This window comes from Hyperoodon ampullatus (assembly GCF_949752795.1).
Source record: "Hyperoodon ampullatus genome assembly, chromosome: 13".
NCBI classification, from domain to species: domain Eukaryota; kingdom Metazoa; phylum Chordata; class Mammalia; order Artiodactyla; family Ziphiidae; genus Hyperoodon; species Hyperoodon ampullatus.
The window spans coordinates 66,626,728-66,643,771 of NC_136926.1; the positions used below are offsets into that span (position 1 = coordinate 66,626,728).

The following is a 17,044-nucleotide window of genomic DNA, read 5'->3' on the forward strand; positions in this document are numbered from 1 at the left end:
CTTATTCCAGGGTTCATCAAATAGCAGAAAAAGAGCCTCCTTAACCCGAAGTGAAGTCGAAGACCTAACTACATTCCAATTGACTTTTCTATTTATATCTTGTAATCGGTCTAAAAGCATGAGAAAGGTTAGTGGGCATTTTGTTGGTAGGTTAAATTTTGAGGCCATCTCTAAGTTAATCTTCATGACATAAATCATCACAAGACAACCTTATTCGCGTAGTTCTTTACAGGAATTTACAAGGTATTTTCACATATAAAACCTCTGAGCCTCACAAATATCTTACAAAATTGATGCAACAGCAGGTATTATCCTCATTTTACAGCTAAACAATTAAAGCTGAGAGAGCCTGTTTTGTCAGCCAACTCAACCAGTAATGACAAATTTGTTAATAAAATCAGGAAACCGGGGCTTAGACTTGAGGTACCCTAGGATGGGGGGCAATCAGATGGGCTGGTACGCCAGTGACACGACCTGGCTGGGCACAATAAAAACTAGGGCCAGGCGTAGGATGTGGATTAGAATTGCAGGTGATCGGGCTCTGAGATTCCAGATCCCAGGCAGGAAAACAACACAGGTCAGGAAACCAGAAGGGGCCCTCATTACAGGTGGAGACCACAGCTGTACTTCTGGTCAAGAGCAAGGTGGTAGTTAATAGCTAAAAGCCAAATAACACTTTGGTACTCTTTCTATAGTGGGGGTGAACATAGAACTATCACAACACACAAAAAAATCAGCACCTAGTCGGTCACTGACGTGTAATAACCAAAGTACAACTAGTACTGTGCATCCCATCTTAAGATCGCAATTTACGGTAAATTAGTATTGCTTAATCATCTGTAATCCGCCCACTTCGGATTTTGTAGGCAGTATGTTTCTAGGTTTGGACTCCATTTCCTGAATAGCTGGTTCAGGCTTTCAGCCACAAAACAGAGTCTCTCTTCTCTTTCAAAATTTCTTTTAATAATTCTCTCATTTTGTCTTTTATGTCCTATAAAGCTTCTTCCTTCAATTGCAGTTCGGTAAAATACTCATTTTCATTTACTGCTAAGAGTTTACGTAGCCTGAAACAAACAAAAAAAGAAAGAAATTAGATGGTTGTCTCCGTTCCCTGGACGGGGTCCTGATGGCCAGTTCCTTGATCTTCGATTCCCAAGGGTGCCTGGCCCGCTGGCTGGTCTGGGTGGAAGCACCCTGACACCACACCCTTGGGCAAGAGAGGCGACGAAAACGCCCTCGGCCTAGGAGCTGGGTTTGGTACAAGCCACTGAGATCCTTGGGCGCCCGTCGGTAACCTCCTAGGTCTACAGCCTGGAGTTTTCAGCGACAGACAGGGGAAGCGGACCCTTGGCAATACCCGGCTGCCCTGAACATCCCAGCGTTGGTCCTGAGCTCGTCTTGCCGCGCCCTCACCCTGGGCGTGTCCCGTAATTTAATTCCGCTTCGGTTTTACCTGTTGAGCCACTTTGTGAAGAGGGGATTCCGCTTCCCACCGTGCTGGCTCGGCTTGGGAACAGAAGCCTGGACCCAGCGGAGGCCACGCCCACGCCCCAGGGCCGCCCAGGCAGGCGAGTGAGGGGCAGCGTCTCCCGAGCCCTGGTGGGAGGACCGCGGTCCGGGCGCCGGAGCCCCCTGGCGGGCCTATTCAGTGGGTGGAGGGGCCGGGCCAGGCGCCAAGCCCGGTGAGAGGAGGCTTTCAACCAAGTCTCAACCTCCTGGGAGGCCTAAGAGAAGTGATTCACCCAAGGTCCACGGACAGAACCTGACCTTGCTCTTGCCACCCACTATACCACTTTCTCAGAGGCAGTCTATCAACACTTAAGCACCATCAAGACTCTCCAAAAGAAACACGAAGTGTATAAATCAGTAAACCGGACAATAAAAATCATTTAAAAATAATTTTAAAATAGAACAGCATAGAGATAGAAACTATTTATATTATTTCCAATGCCTATTGTGCCCCAACAAGGTTCACGCAAGGGCTGTCCTCCCAACAGTTTCCTGAATTCTGCGTTTTCGCCATTAAATTCCATGATAAAGTTGGAAATCCATTCACCATTTGTAAATACATATTGATGTATTTAATAAAACTGCATGGACTATATCTTTTTCATTCCTGAATCCCAGTATTAAATACAGTGCCTACCATGGGCCAGGTTCTCAATACTTGAATGACACAAAAATAGCCGAGACCAGCAAGTTTTTTCTGGGTGGGCTTGACAGAATTTCTGTACTTGCTGGGGTCACCATGAAATCCATGGTCTTCAGCTTTGCATTTTCAGCAACGCAGCTTTATCAAGTTATCCTTTATCCTCAGGTGAGTAGTGAGACCCTTGGGAGCTGATTCCTGGCAGGGTGGCTTTGTAATGTGTCACCTTGACTAGGCTACGTTTCCCAGTACTCCCTTCCCCGTACGCTTCCGGTTAGGATGGGCCACAAGAGACATTTTGCGTGATATCTGGAGGGCAGAAGTGAAGCAGCCGCACACTCGGAAGGTTGGTGCAGGGGCACCAGGCACTGTTGCAGTTCACACATGTCATTTATCTGCTGGCTCACCTCGTTGGTATGGGGCAGCAGTCAGGCCTGCAGCCAGGCCTGCAGCTGCTCCACCTTCCCCAGGATCTTCCTTCGGCTTCTCTAATTCCTGGCCCAGATGCATATTTAACTCTGTGATGAAGGGCACCAGCTTCTTCTGCAGGAAACCCACATCATCGAAGTTGCAGGTGGTGAGAGGCTGACATGGGTTCCGGGCCATCCGCGTGGTTTCCAGCTCGTGCTCGTGGGCGCCAGTGTCTCCTCGGTCTCCCACTCTTTACATCCAGCTTCCCTTCCCGATTGCCTGCCCTGCAGACTTCAAGCTCCAGCATTAGATGTAAAAACAACAGCCTTACAGAGACTGTTCAACCAGCTCCCACAACTACCTAAGGTCAAATCCCTACAATAAATCTTTTAACATAATATACATATTTATATGTACATATACACATAAAATCTTTATATTAAGTGGTGCTGCTTTTCTGACTGTATCCTCATACACACAATAACCAGATTCTTATCTCATGAATCAGAATGATATTCAAATAAATTTCACTTAGGACATCACTGTCAAAATACCACTAGAATACTAGGGTTGAGTGGTTGGATCCTGGGCGGGGAGCAAAACAGTATCAATAAAATTATCCAGTCTTGCCTCTGGCTGATGTAGGCAGGGTGAGGCAACGGAAGGAGCACAGGAGGGTGGCAGAGGGCTATGTAACGAGTTAAACTAGAGAAAAGTTTAATCTACATCTGAATTATCTAAAGCTGCAGGGCTGGGATTAGAGTAAGGCAAGCGAAGCACATAGGCTACAAAATTTAAGGAGGGAGGCATGCACTCTGTCCTGGCACTGTAAAGCTAACTAAGTAATGAATCAAGGGCTAATCTTCTTGGCACTTTATGCAAAATTGGAAAGTGAGGCCGGGCTGAGCCAAGACTGGCCCTTAGGCAGGACCTGAAGCAGGTGAAACTCAGACTCCTAGTAGATAGGGGCTGAGAGCAGAAACCAAGCACAAAAGTCACCAAGGGACAGGGGATTCGAGTTGTGAGGAACGATGAGCCAGGCCAGGAGCTTTACCTCTGAAGATTGCTTTGGCTGAGGACGTGGAGTGACAGTAACAAGCAGCGCCAATGCGGAAAGATGCCCTTTTGGGTTTGAGGGATCCTATGCAGCACCTGAGGCCTGGGAAGAACCCAGTCTCAGGAGGCACGGGTGCTCTGATAAGGTGGCACAATCCACAATGCCTTGGTGCTCCCTAAACCACCCTAAGGGCAGCAGTGTTAAGGGGTTTGTTATAAAGCTTAGAGTAATCCACCTTGTTTTCAAGGTCACTGGAAACTTCCATTAATATAACGTTATTACACACTATTGGATACAGGTTATAGTTTACAGTTTAGTGGCTTAACTTAGGACAAGGCTTTTACAACCTGGGTCTGATTCTAGGCTCTATCAATATTAGCTGTTCGACACTGGACAAGTTATGTAGTTTCTCTGCATCTCAGTTTTCCTGTCTGCAAAAATGGGCAAAACCAATGCCTTTCTAGAAAGATGTTTCTGAGGACTAAACTAGGTCCATGGGAGGAACTCACCAAATAGCAGTTCCTTTCCTCATTTATTCACATTACATTCCCAGCTGCTGTCTCCCTGAGGAAATGTTTAGAGACACGGCCAGGTCTCATCCAAATGTATTTAAAATTATTTATGATGATGGCTTGTTTAGGCTGAAGGTGGCTTTAACTACATCCGCTCTCCCATCCCAACTCCCCCATCCTTAATATCCACACTTCTTATCACACTCAGGCTCCTGGGATTTGCACTGGTTGGAGCAGATGCACCGACTTTCTACTCTTCTCCTTCCTTTTCTGTTTACTTCCTCTATGAGCTCAAAGTACTGAACAGGCCTGCTCCTCTGGTTTGGTGGTAGGTTTTCCCAGTTCCTACTGACTCCCACACAAGCCCTGGCAATCCATCTATGGTCCAGCCTCTGAGCAGATCAGTGTTGTCTCTCATAAAGTCGGTCTGTAAATATCACCTTGAGTCCTACAGTCTGCAGAAGCCTCCAGTCTACTGCTTTCTAGCTCCAGGTTTTTTAAGGTCCTTGGACCTAGAGAAGAGGGAGCAGGTCTGTATGTTGAATGAGGTTTCCTATGTGCAAAATGGAGCATCACAAACCATTCCCTACTCTTCCATTTCCCCTTAATTTTCCTTTCTCTCTTCTAAAATCTTCCATTACAGACAATGTAGCACATCAAGCACATCACTACCTTTTCTGGTAATACGTAATGACTTCACGCATAGGGGAAATAAGTCTCCCCAGTTGGATTATAAGCTCCCTGAAGGCAGAAATCCTGTGTCTCCTGAAGGATAAGCCTTCCAGGGTCATTGATTCACCGATGTATCTGCCACACTGCAGTGTACCCAGAAGGGCCGCAATCAGTACCTCAGTGCTTGCCCAGGTGCAGGTGGAGGAGTCTCTGGCCTGCAGACACTAGTTTGCAGGAACAAAGGAATCCAGGAGTTTAGGCCAACAGGTTTATGTTGCCTGTGTCTGGGGCTCTGTTCAGGGCTGTCAGCAGTTCTGCAGGAGGCAGCATCCCCCTGTCCTCCTCCCACCGTCCCAGTCCTTACAGGCACCTATCCTGCCTTCCACTGCCACGCCTGCAGGGACAGTCCTGTGCAGCAGCTGAAACAGTAAATGACCTCAACGGGCTCTGGAAAGGCTGAAGAAACACAGCCTAACCCCTTCCACAGAGGATACTCCAGTTGTATGTGGACCCAGATCACAAAGCCATCTTAGGACCCAGATCTCCTGCCCACCCACCATTGCCCAGCCCACCCGTTCATCTTTTGGAGACTCCACAGGCCTTCAAGACCCCGAATGATGATTCTCTGAATAAGAATTTATATATTAAGCCTGACCTCTGTGGATTTTCTTAGGGATATAGGGGCAAGGCTTTCCTTTTCTTTTCTTCAAATCTCATCACAGGTCACCAAATCCTCTCGCCCCATCACCTCCCGTAACCCTTCTCAAGAACAGCCCTGACCTGGACCTCAGGAGAAATCTCTAAGGTCCTATACATACCCCGTCACTGACTGTGACCAGAGCAGTGGTGTGGGGCCTTTACCTCCCACTACACCATGCCAAAACGCTGAGTGTACTTTCAAAACTCAGGGCCCACATCTGACCGGCACCCCACCCCATCCCATCCCCACCCCTCCCTGTGGAGGGCACACCTTGGCAACCAGACTGCTGTGTCCCGGAGACGGGTTCCACCCAGGCTGAAAATCTCCGTGATCTGGGGAAGAATTAACATCAGGGTCAACATGGCTGGTGGGGCTAAAGCAGGGTCAGGAAGAGTGAGGTGTCCCCCAGCACTGACCACGGGCGTGCCAGCCCCTCCTGCCTCCTCCTCTGGGGCCAAGTCAGAGGTGGGGTCATCCTTGTTCTCCTCCTCCTTGTCCTCCTCAGGGTCAGGTGGCTCTTGCTTCACAGGTGGCAGGCCTGGGTCTACTGCCTGGGGGAGGTGGAAAACGGGCAGTGGTCAGAAGGGTAGGGCTGGCCTGAGGAAAGCGTCTCTATCAGCCAACCTGTCACTGCGCTGACAATCCCATTTCTGTCACACTTGAGCACAGAAAAACCATGTCTCTGCCTACAAACCTTTCCCATTCCTCACAGATTTCCATTCTTCTGTTAGCTGGGCAGCAAAGCAGGCAAAACTAGTTGCCTGGGGAGGGTGGGGCATCTGTCGGACAGGCGGGATGATTCTGTGAGAGGCTGTCATCAGCACACTATTACTTTGCTCAAAGAACCACCATCATGGCTCACCATCACTCTGCTCACAGACCACCCATCACTGACCCCCACCTTGCTGGGGCAGCCAGGCAGCAATACAGGAGAAGTCAGGATGGCTGTGCCCGGTGTCCAGTCTTCCTGGGCATCCGCCTTCTCTTGCTTCACCTGGGGTAAGGCCACGACCCAACTCAGGCCAGGGCACTGGGCCTCCTGCGTGAAGGAGGATGGCAGCAGACTTGGTCCCAGCTTCCCCACATGAGGCTGGGTAGGGTCGGGAAGGGCAGGATAAGGTGGGACCCTCACCTGTAACAGAGCTGCTGTGGAGGCTGGAGCTGGGCCAGGCACCTGCACGGGACTGCTTGCACCCTCCCGTAAGAACACGAGGTCGGTGCCAGGCGGGGGCAGCACAAAGCCACTGCCTGCTTCCTGCTTCACTGGAGTCTGGGCACGGGCTGGCTGGGCCATGGGCGTGGCCAAGGGAGGCTTCGGGGTCTGACCCAGACGGGGCCTTCGAGCACAGCCAGGCCTCTTTCGACGCGGGTAAGGTGTGGGTGGCCCGGCGCCATCCTCGGACCCTGCCCAGACACTTGGCAGCAGCCGCTTCTGTGAGGAGAGATGGGGTGTTATGGCCACTGGGTACAATGGCCAACCACACTACCCTGCCCCGATCAATGTGCCTGTGACTCCGCTTCCCCCGCCCCCGTTAATCCCAGCACAGAGTCTCCTCAGGTATGAGCCCCTTGCCATCAAGCCTGCTAGTCTCCTGTTGGCAATGCCAGCACCACCCAGGTTCCTCATTTATCCCAGCACAATGTCTGCTAATTGCTGGCTGAACCCCTTGCCCCACCCACCGCTCCGAAGCTGCAGGACCCATCTGGCCGGGCCCCACCCACCTACCAGGCCGGCCCATCCCTCTCAGGCACCAGGGGGCCTGGCACTGTTCATCCCACCCACCTGACCCATCCTGCTGCACCCACCATAGCAAACTGCAGGCACTGGCGCCAACGACACTTCTGGCGCTTCTGGTTGCTGCCCCCGAACTTGGGCTTATCACAGCAGAAGTCGCAGTGGCCACAGTCCATCCGCCGCAGGCAGGCCGCACAGGCCCCACACTTGCGGTTCTGCCGACGGTTTGTGTAAGGCTGCTGGGGAGCAGAGGGATGGGGATGCTGTCACTAGGACAGTTACAATGCTGCTCCTGTTACTCCTCCACTAGCCCCACTGGAGGGAACTGGCTGGACACTGGTCTTAGCCTGACTCCCCACTAGTCACACCTCAGTGTCTGCTAGTCGAGCACCAGGCAGTATCACTGCACCGGATGGCCCTTGATACCACGAGGACTGTGGCTGCTCCAGCACGGTATCCATCGTTCTCTGCTAGTCCCCCACTAGCTACCAAGACAATGTCTTTGACCCCCGTCTCCAGCAGGATTTTGCTGACACCCTTTTAGCTCCCATCACTGCACCTGCAACATCTGCTCATCCTGCGTGAACTTCAGTCACCGTGCCAGCTTTTCCTCTATTCGTCCCACTAGAGTGCTGGTTCATCCGACATTAGGTACTGTCAATGCACCTGTTGATCCCGTAGTAGTGCCTACCCCACTGTCTGCTCATCCCACACTAGCACCCATCACTGTGCCTTACTATTCCCTTATTAGGCCCATGGCAGCATCTGCTTCTTTGTGGTTAACCAAGTGCCCTGGGAGAGTCTAGGCTTGTCCAGGTAGGGCGAGGCCACTCACTAGCTCGTCCTCGTCTACACAGTAATAGATGAATTCAGCAGGTGGCGAGGGGGCCAGGGCTCTGGGGTGCTGCAGAGGCAAATGGGGTGGGGTCAGGGCAGGTAGTGGGTGAGGTTACAGTTGTGCCTTCCCCCTGCCCACCAGGGCCTCACCAGCTCTGGAGACTCTGGAGGCTGAGAGGGCGGAAGTGCAGGCAGTGGCTGGGTTCGGGGGGGGCGCCGCCGAGGAGCCACCTTGGAGTCGCAGCCTCCCCTGCGGCGGCCGTGTTTACCCTGAGAGAAAGCCAGAAGGACAGTTTAGCCTTGGTGGCACCAGGCAGACACAGGACCACCTGCCTCCCCCGAGGTGTGCAGAAAGCATGCATGTGGGACAGGCAGGCAGAGGGTGGGCCGGGGCACTCACAGCAGGGGGAGCCACAGCTAGGGGAGGGCGTCGTTGACATCGCTGATGGTGGCGGCGGAGGCGGTGTGCAAGGTGCTGGCAGACAGAGGCAGGCGGGGCCGAGGAGGTGAGCACGGGACGGGGGAGAAAAGAAGACATGAGGTGCGCAAGGCCAGGTGGGGAGGAAGGAGCGGCAGCTGTAACAGTACAGTGAGCTCTGCCGCGGCCCACCAGCGCCGGCCCCTCCAGCCTGACTCACCCGCAGGCAACGCCGCTGGACGCACCTCCACTGGCGCCTGAGACCAGGGCGGGGAGGGCGAAGGCAGACTCGACAACGGCCACAGTCCTCTCGGGTCTGACAGCCCCGGCACACTCCACACCCTCGGCTCTGTGGAGGGCCGGAGGTGTGACGCATGGGGCCAGGGCTCTGAGGGTCAGGAGTGCAGATGAGTCTCGGGCCCACCCCACCTGCCCGACTCACCCTTTCCACAATCCGGAGGCACCGTCTTCGCTCACACTTGCAGAACAGCCCCGAGGCCACATCGTGGGGCAACTGCAGAAGGCAGGTGGAGCAGGCCCCACAGTCTTCTGTTACCTGGCAGGCCGCACACTCCCCGCAGCCCACACGCTGCCAGGAATGGGCGGGGCAAGGTCTCAGGTCCAGGCAGAGTGGCTCCAGGAGCACTGCCCCTCGTGTGTCTGCTGACCCCACACTGGCCCCCATCATCATGTCTGCTCGTCCCCCATTTGTCTCATCACTGTCTGATAACTACTGATTAGCCACCATCATTGAGGCCGTAACGATGTCTACTGTTCCCCTGTGAACCTCGTCACTGTGTCTACTGATTAACTCCCATTACTGTCGGCTCCCTACAAAATGACTCTGACACCCTGTGGACCCATCACTGTCCCTTCGGACCCTCACCAGCCCCTATCACATCCTGTTCCCACTGCACACTTGTAGGAGGAAGCAGGTCGTGCTTACCTTAAACATCCTCTGCTCCCGGTTGAAAGCAATTCTCTGTGCTGCAGGGAGGGAGAGAGTGGAAGAGAAATGTAAAGGGAGCATCAGATACCTGACCTCATGACTGCTTCCGTCCTGACATCTACCATTCAATCTCCAGCCAGACACCTGTGTCCTAGCCTGACGCCAAGCCTGCTCCGGCTCTACCTCCCAGTGCCCCAGGGGCCACTCACCTCGGCAGTCCTTGCACAGAGTCTTGAGCCGCTGCCGTCGGGTTCCATCCCCTGAAAAGCTGATTCCACAGTTCTCACAGCACCTGGGACGGGAAACATGGGCATGGGGCCGAGTGCACCCCCAACCACAGCCCTCGTGGACCTGGCTCACTTGAGGCCAACACTCACCCAGGTGCAGGAAGTGAGGCTGGGACTGTGTCAGCATCAGCCTTGGTCTCATCCCTTGGGGCCTCCTTCCTGACTTCACTCTTCGGAGGTCCAACCTGACGTTTCTGAGCCTTGGCTGGCCTCGAAGGCCTCTTCCGCTTCCTGCTGGGGATGGCCAAGGAATGGGCCTGGAGATAAGAGCAAGGGCAGGAAGATGTAAGTCAGCGGGTGGGTGTTAGGTGGCTCAGCCACTCCTGCCTGGGTATCCCACACTGTACAGTACCTTGGGGGCTGGATGGCACAGGATGCCTTGTTTGAAGTCGAAGAGAGTGAGATCGCACGCAGGGCCCAGGTATCGGGTCAGCTCAACTTTGCTTCGGATCCTGTCTCCTGTGGGGCTGGGGGTGGGCCACAACGGGTTGGTACCTAGGCAGAACCACTGCCACTCCACCCACACAACCTTCCCAATGGGCTGGTGAATAGGCCTGCAGAGCTGGTGGGATACAGGAGGCAGCCTGGGATCAGCCTATGAGCCCCGACCAAGTAACTACCCCAAATAACCCTGAACAGCAGGAAGATAAAAGGCATATAAATACCAGCAAGTATACAAACACTAATAAGTAATATAAATGTAAACAGATATGCATGTATTTATAATGTGTGCTACTAGTGGTATTCTATGTAAGTGAAAATAAACACAAATAGGAACACAGATACATTAAATAATGTAACTGTGTTAGCATTACATACTAAATACATAGACAAATAAAGAAAACTTATATAAGACGCAAACAAATGTTTTAAATATAGCTGGCCCTTGAATAACACAGGCTTAAACTGTGCAGGTCCACTTATATATAGATTTTTTTCAATAAATATACTGGAAAATTTTTTGGAGATTTGTGACTATTTAAAAAAACTCAATGAACCATGTAGCCTAGAAATATTGAAAAAATTAAGAAAAAGTTAGGTGTGTCATGAATGCATAAAATATATGTAGATACTAGTCTATTTTATCTTTTACCACCGTAAAATATACATATGTCTATTATAAAAAGTTTAAACATCAAAACTTATTCATCACACACTTAAAGACCATATGTGGTACCATTCGCAGTCAAGAGAAATGTAAACAAACATAAAGATGCAGTATTATACCATAACTGCATAAAATTAACTGTAGTACATATTGTACTACTATAATCATCTAACAGCCACCTCCTGTTGCTACTGCAGTGAGCTCAAGTGTTGCGAGTATCTGCTTAAAATGCCATGGAAGGCTAATCATCTCCAAGTGAGCAGTCTGTTTCTCCAGTAAATTGCACATCACAGTAGAAAGTGACCCCTTGCGGTGGTTCTCATGTCATTTTCATCGCGTTTAGCGCAATACCATAAACCCTGAATAACACCATGGGACCCATAACAAAGTGTAACTAGTGATGCTGGAAGTGCTCCCAAGAAGCAGAGAAAAGTCATGACATTACAAGAAAAAGCTGAATTGCTTGACATGTACCATAGACTGAGATCTGCAGCTGTGGTTGCCCTCCAATTCAAGATTAATGAATCCGGTTGTAAGGACTATTGTTAAAAAAAAAAAAAAAAAAAAAAAAGGAAATTCACAAAGCCGTCGCTGCAGCTACACCAGCAGCTCGAAAACCTTGTATTTTTTGCAAAACACCTTTTTATCTCGCACTGAAAATGCAGCTCTTATGTGGATGCAGGATTGCTAGAAGAAAGCCATACCTATAAATTCCAATATAACTCAAGAAAAAATGAAGTCATTGTAATGACAGCTTAAAGCAAAAGGAAGGTGAAGTCTCTAAAGCCGGAGAACCTAATGCCAGCAAAGGATGGTTTGATAATTGTAGAAAGAGGTTTGGCTTTGAAAGTGTCAAGATAACAGGAGAAGTGGGTTCTGCCAACCAAGGGGCAGCAGACAAGTTCCCAGATGCCATTAACAAAATCACTGAGGAGAAAGGATACGTGCCTGAACAAGTTTTTAATGCAGATCAAAGTGCCCTATTCTGCAAAAAAAAAAAAAAAAATGCCAGAAACGACATTTATTAGTAAGAAAGAGAAGTGAGCAACACGATTTAAGGCTGGAAGGGACAGGCTGGAAGGGACTGTTTTGTGCAAATGCAGTCAGGTTTATGATCAGGACTGCCCTTATCTATAAAGTTGCTAACCCTAGAGCCTTGAAGGGAAAAGATAGACCCCAGCTGCCAGTCTTTTGGTTGTACAAGAAGGCCTGGACAGCGAGAACCCTTTTTGTTATTGGTTCCATTGATGCTCTGTCCCTGAAGTCAGGAAGTACCCTGCCAGTAAGGGACAGCCTTTAAAGTTCTTTTGATATTGGACCACGCCCCTGCCCATCCAGAACCCCATGAATTCAACACCAAAGGCGTCGAAGTGGTCCACCTGCCCCCAAACACAATGTCTCTAATTCAGCCTCTAGATCAGGGGGTCATAAGGACCTTGAAGGCTCATTACACACAGTACTCTATAGAAAAGACAGTCAACACTATGGAAGAGAACCTTCATAGACAGAGCATGATGAAAGTCTGGAAAGATTACACCACTGAAGATGCCATCGTTATAGAAAAGGCTGTGAAAGTCATCAAGCCCAAAACAATAACTGCTGCTGGAGAAAACTGCGTCCAGATGTTGTGCATGACTTCCCAGAATTTACGACCAAGTCGATTAAGGATATCATGAAAGAGATTATGGATACGGCAAAAAGCGGGGAGGGGATGAAGGGTTTCAAGACATGGATCTTGGATTCAAGAGCTATCAGACACCACACCAGAGGAATTAACACAAGACGACTTGATGGAGATGAATGCTGCCGAACCACTGCCGGATGATGAGGAAGAGGACGCAGAAAAAGGAGTGCCAGACATTAGACAATCTAGGAGAAGGGTTCCGATATTCAAGAACACTTTGGCTTATTTCACAACACGGACCCTTCTATGATATGGACACTGAAACTAAAGCAAACAGTGGAAGAAAGAGTGGTACTGTGTAGAAACATTTTTGGAAAAGTGAAAAAGCAAAAAAGTCGGACAGAAATTACAATGTACTTCTGTAGAGTTACACCGAGTGTCCTGGCCCTCCTGCCTTCCCTGCCACCTCCTCCTCCGTCTGCCTCCGCCACCCTCCTCAGCAAGACCAAACCCCTCCTCCTTCTCTTCCTCCTCAGCCTGCTCAACGTGAAGACAACAAAGATGAAGACCTTTATGATGCTCCACTTCCACTTAACGAACAGTAAATAATCATCAGGCTGTACCGTTAATACTTACCTGTCGTGTTTGTGCGTGAGTATCTTTGTGTGAAAACCTAACAACGGTACGGCAAGAACTGTATGAGACATTTCATCACCCAAGTATTCATCTGTGTGAGACTTTAAGTGGATTGCCTATACTTACACAGGCATAAGGTGAGTGAGATTTAACATAAACTTAACATGTTAGTTTTCTTACTGTTTTATAACTTTGCTTTCAAAGAATTACATTACCATATGGTATGCCTCTCTCTCTGGCAATCAGGGAAACTGCCTATCATCACAAGTAAGTGGTTTTTAAAAATGTAACTATGTTCCCAATACTGCATTATGAATATGATTATAATACTGTATGCCATAAAAATTTTACAATTCATTCATTAGTGTACAGGTGAGGCTACCATGAAGCAATCCATGAAGCAACTGTATCAATTATAGTACCCTACCATAAAGCAATCATATTGCTCCTTCTTAGTTATCAATGCATGAATTGTTATACCTGTAAATAAACGTAAATTTTTCAATTATCTTTTCATTTTTGATGTCTGGTATTAGTAATATGTATAATATCTACAATGTTTTGTATCATATAAGACAATATTGATGTAGGTACTGACAGACAAGCCATTCATCTTGTAAACAGATGATGTAAACTTATGGTATTGATAAATACAGTACAGTACTGTAAATGAACTTTTTCTTCCTTATGATTTTCTTTTATTTTGGCTGCACCACACGGCTTGCAGGATCTCAGTTCCCCGACCAGGGACTGAACCCAGGCCACAGCAGTGAAAGCCCAGAATCCTAACCACTAGGCCACCAGGGAACTCCCTTATGATTTTCTTAATCTCTTCTCTAGCTTATTTTACTGTAAGAATACAGTATATAATATATACAACATACAAAATCCGTGTTAACTATTTATGCTATCGGTAAGGCTTCCAGTCAACAGGAGGCTATTAGTTAATTTTTTTGTTTGTTTGTCTGTTTTGCTGCGCCACATGGCACTCAGGATCTTAGTTTCCCCCACCAGGGATCGAACCCATGCCCCCGAAGTGGAAGTGCACAGTCTTAACCACTGGACCGCCAGGGAAGTCCCCAGTAGTTAAGTTTTTAAGGAATCAAAAGTTGTATGTGGATTTTTGACTGCACAGGGGATTGGCACCCCAATCCCTACATTGTTCAAAGGTCAACTGTACACATATAAATAAGTGTACATATAGATATACATACAAATACATATGTAAACAAATAAATGCAACTACATACAAAACGAAGTATAAGTAACTGATGTTGGGAGACAATATTCCACAGGTCTCTCACATTTCTACACATGTCTTTCAAGAGCAGCACTGACTATCCTTTGTTATGAACTATCTTTTCAAGGATGTGTGTACAGCATCAGCCTTGGAAGATAAGAGATAGGGTGTCCTTCCAGAGCAAAGGGAAGGCATCCTTACTGTCCTAACATTATAAAAGACTGGATTCCTTAAGCTCAAGGTTCCTTTCCTACAATACAACCCAGTGCGTGTGTAGGTGCTAATTAATTACCCTCTTCATGTCACCCTGTGGGAACTGGCATTTGGGGAACTGGCACAATAACGATGACATACTGGATACTGCTAATGCTGTGAGTAATAAACGGTCTTTCATCTCTGAACCAGAAGCCTCGTATCTCCTACTAGGCATCCACAAAAGTGCGACACATTCACCTGCTATCTTGCCTTAATTAGGGTAAAATCTCTGGCCTTTTCAGTTCTTGATCATTGCACTTATATTTATAAATTTTGAAAGTTTTATAAAAATTGTAAATATGTGGATAAACGTACAACTAATATAAATAAACATATAAACATTTAAAAAACACCATATGTTTATTTATAAACATATAAATAAATGTAATTGTAAGTATAATTTTACTATATTCCTCCAAGGAAACAACTTACATACAAAAAATGTTCAGAAAATTTAATAACTATATCACTAGCATATTCTAAAAGACCTTAAATCCTTAAATGTAACTTGTTTATAAAAATATATTTTCATGTATTTACAGTCAATTCTCATTATTCACAGTAATCTGTTCTATAAAGTCACCTTGAACACTGAATTAGTGAGTACAGAACCACTGCTCCTAATGGAACTACAGGTTAGGTTCCTGTAAGCCTCTGGTCACATTCTGTCAACTGATCAGTATGTAACCTTGTTTTATGTGTGTTTCTGTTTAAAGACACCCTGCTTAATACAGTCCTCTTACAAATAATTAACTGCATGGCCTTTGAATGATTTAAAGCCAGGAGCTTTGGAAGCCATCTGTGTTATATAGGTTCCTTTGTCGATGTAAAACAAGCCAGTCTCATCAGCACTGAAAACCTACTCTTCTACATAACCCTTTTCCTCTATAACACTTATCAGGTGTTTTTAAAATTCTTCCACAGTCTCTTATCTGCAGAACCTGCCTCACTTGCAAATTTAACACTTTTCACGATGTATCACCTTCTGAAACGTGTGAGCCAGCCAGCACCAGCTGAGACAGGCTTAACATTTTCATAACCCTGGGTAACGTAACTGTCAATGTCCTTTGTTTTCAGCCTCACAACGCTGTCCACTACACTTTAATCATCATCTCATGGTTCCGCGAATTTAGCCACTTTCCCACCTTTTCCTTAGCTTCATCAGATACTATAGATGTTACTTTAGCACTTTCTGGAGCAGCCTCGTGTACTAATTGGCAAATTTCCTCTTCTTTTTCTAGATATACTGCCTTTTTGATTTATTAACATTGAACTCACAGCCAACAGCACTGCAACTCATGCCTGAACAAAGCTTATTTAATATGTATTTTCTGCATATTGCACATCCCCGACTTCTTGCACTTAGAACACTAGACAGCACTTCAACACTACACTTGGGGGCAACTACAAACAGCAAAATCACCATTAAAAAGCACAAAAATGCAAAAAACAGACACTAAATAGACCTCAGAAAGGATACTTGTTTACAGTACAAGAGCTAAAATAAGAAAGCCTCGTACAACCTCGGCTGGGAACACATGCATCAGGCGACTTATTTTTTGCTGCTCTGTGCATATCCACAAATGACCATGAAAGCACAGTGAGTATGACTTTGGGGGCACAAATTTTAGTAAGCAAATTTGCAAATATGGAATCTGCAAATAATAAGGATCAACTGTATATGCATAATTTAACCCCACTCCCTGATTTCACCCTGCCTAACCAGGCTCAGCCCTAACCCCTGACTCTGTCCACCACCCACCCAGTACCTCTGGTAATAGGTGTCTGAGCGTCCACAGGTGGCACCTGACTTGCGAAAGACCTCACGGCGCTTCCAGCCAGGGCCCAGGGCCGGGCAGTCCAGCCAGTCCTCAGCCATGGGGCCACAAGAAGGAGCAGCGGCCTGCAACATGGAGGGGGCAGTGGGAGAAACTGAGGCTCTAGGGAGGAACATGTTGTGCCCCAGGCCACACAAACCCACGGATCTATTAATGCTTAAGATCTAGGACCTGCCACAAGCAACTGGCCAATATAAGGAAGAGAAAACCCCCATCCCCACTCCATTCTTCCCTGTCCTGGGCCCAGGAACTTGTCAGTCCCCCCGCTTCTTAACCTGGTAGCCCCATCCTCAACCTAAGGGTCCCCATCCTCAATGCCTTCCTCACTCTCAGCGTCCTAATCCCCGATTCCCCCCCAGCCTCAGCTTGAGAGACCTCAGTCCTCCCATCCTCAGCGCAAGAGGCCCCCATACGACTCGTCCTCAGACCCAGGTCCCAAACTCTCCCTCAGTATCCTAACCTCCCATTCATTCCCTTCCTTGACCCAGGAGTCACTAATTTCTCTCTTTCAGTCTTTTAACTCTCCCATTCCTTCCCTGTCTGCTGTCCTCTTATCCTGCTACCTCAGTATTATTGCCTCGACTTCCTCTGTGTCCTCTGCCACAGAGCCCCCAGC

At 48.1% G+C, this 17,044-nt stretch overlaps 1 protein-coding gene across 22 annotated transcripts; it reads right to left on the reverse strand.

The window, feature by feature from the left end:
* Nucleotides 1–751: 751 nt before the first annotated feature.
* Nucleotides 752–16,469, reverse strand: MBD1 (methyl-CpG binding domain protein 1; the record flags this gene model as incomplete). 22 transcript variants are annotated; one of them, XM_079717465.1, is made up of 17 exons in its annotated part: nt 950–1,064; nt 2,557–2,717; nt 5,751–5,833; nt 5,918–6,052; nt 6,403–6,540; nt 6,634–6,933; nt 7,308–7,475; nt 8,072–8,140; nt 8,224–8,343; nt 8,474–8,548; nt 8,712–8,840; nt 8,934–9,080; nt 9,438–9,478; nt 9,650–9,732; nt 9,818–9,984; nt 10,080–10,194; nt 16,360–16,469. In XM_079717465.1, the coding sequence occupies 17 exons, from the start codon at nt 16,467–16,469 to the stop codon at nt 1,048–1,050; spliced, it is 2,058 nt and encodes a 685-aa protein (XP_079573591.1). The 22 variants fall into 22 exon arrangements, with proteins under 22 accessions (XP_079573611.1, XP_079573591.1, XP_079573606.1 ...); XM_079717485.1 differs by lacking the exon at nt 2,557–2,717 and having other exon boundaries at nt 752–1,064; nt 5,772–5,833; XM_079717480.1 differs by lacking the exon at nt 950–1,064 and having other exon boundaries at nt 2,553–2,701; nt 5,770–5,833.
* Between the last annotated feature and the right edge of the window lie 575 nt (nt 16,470–17,044).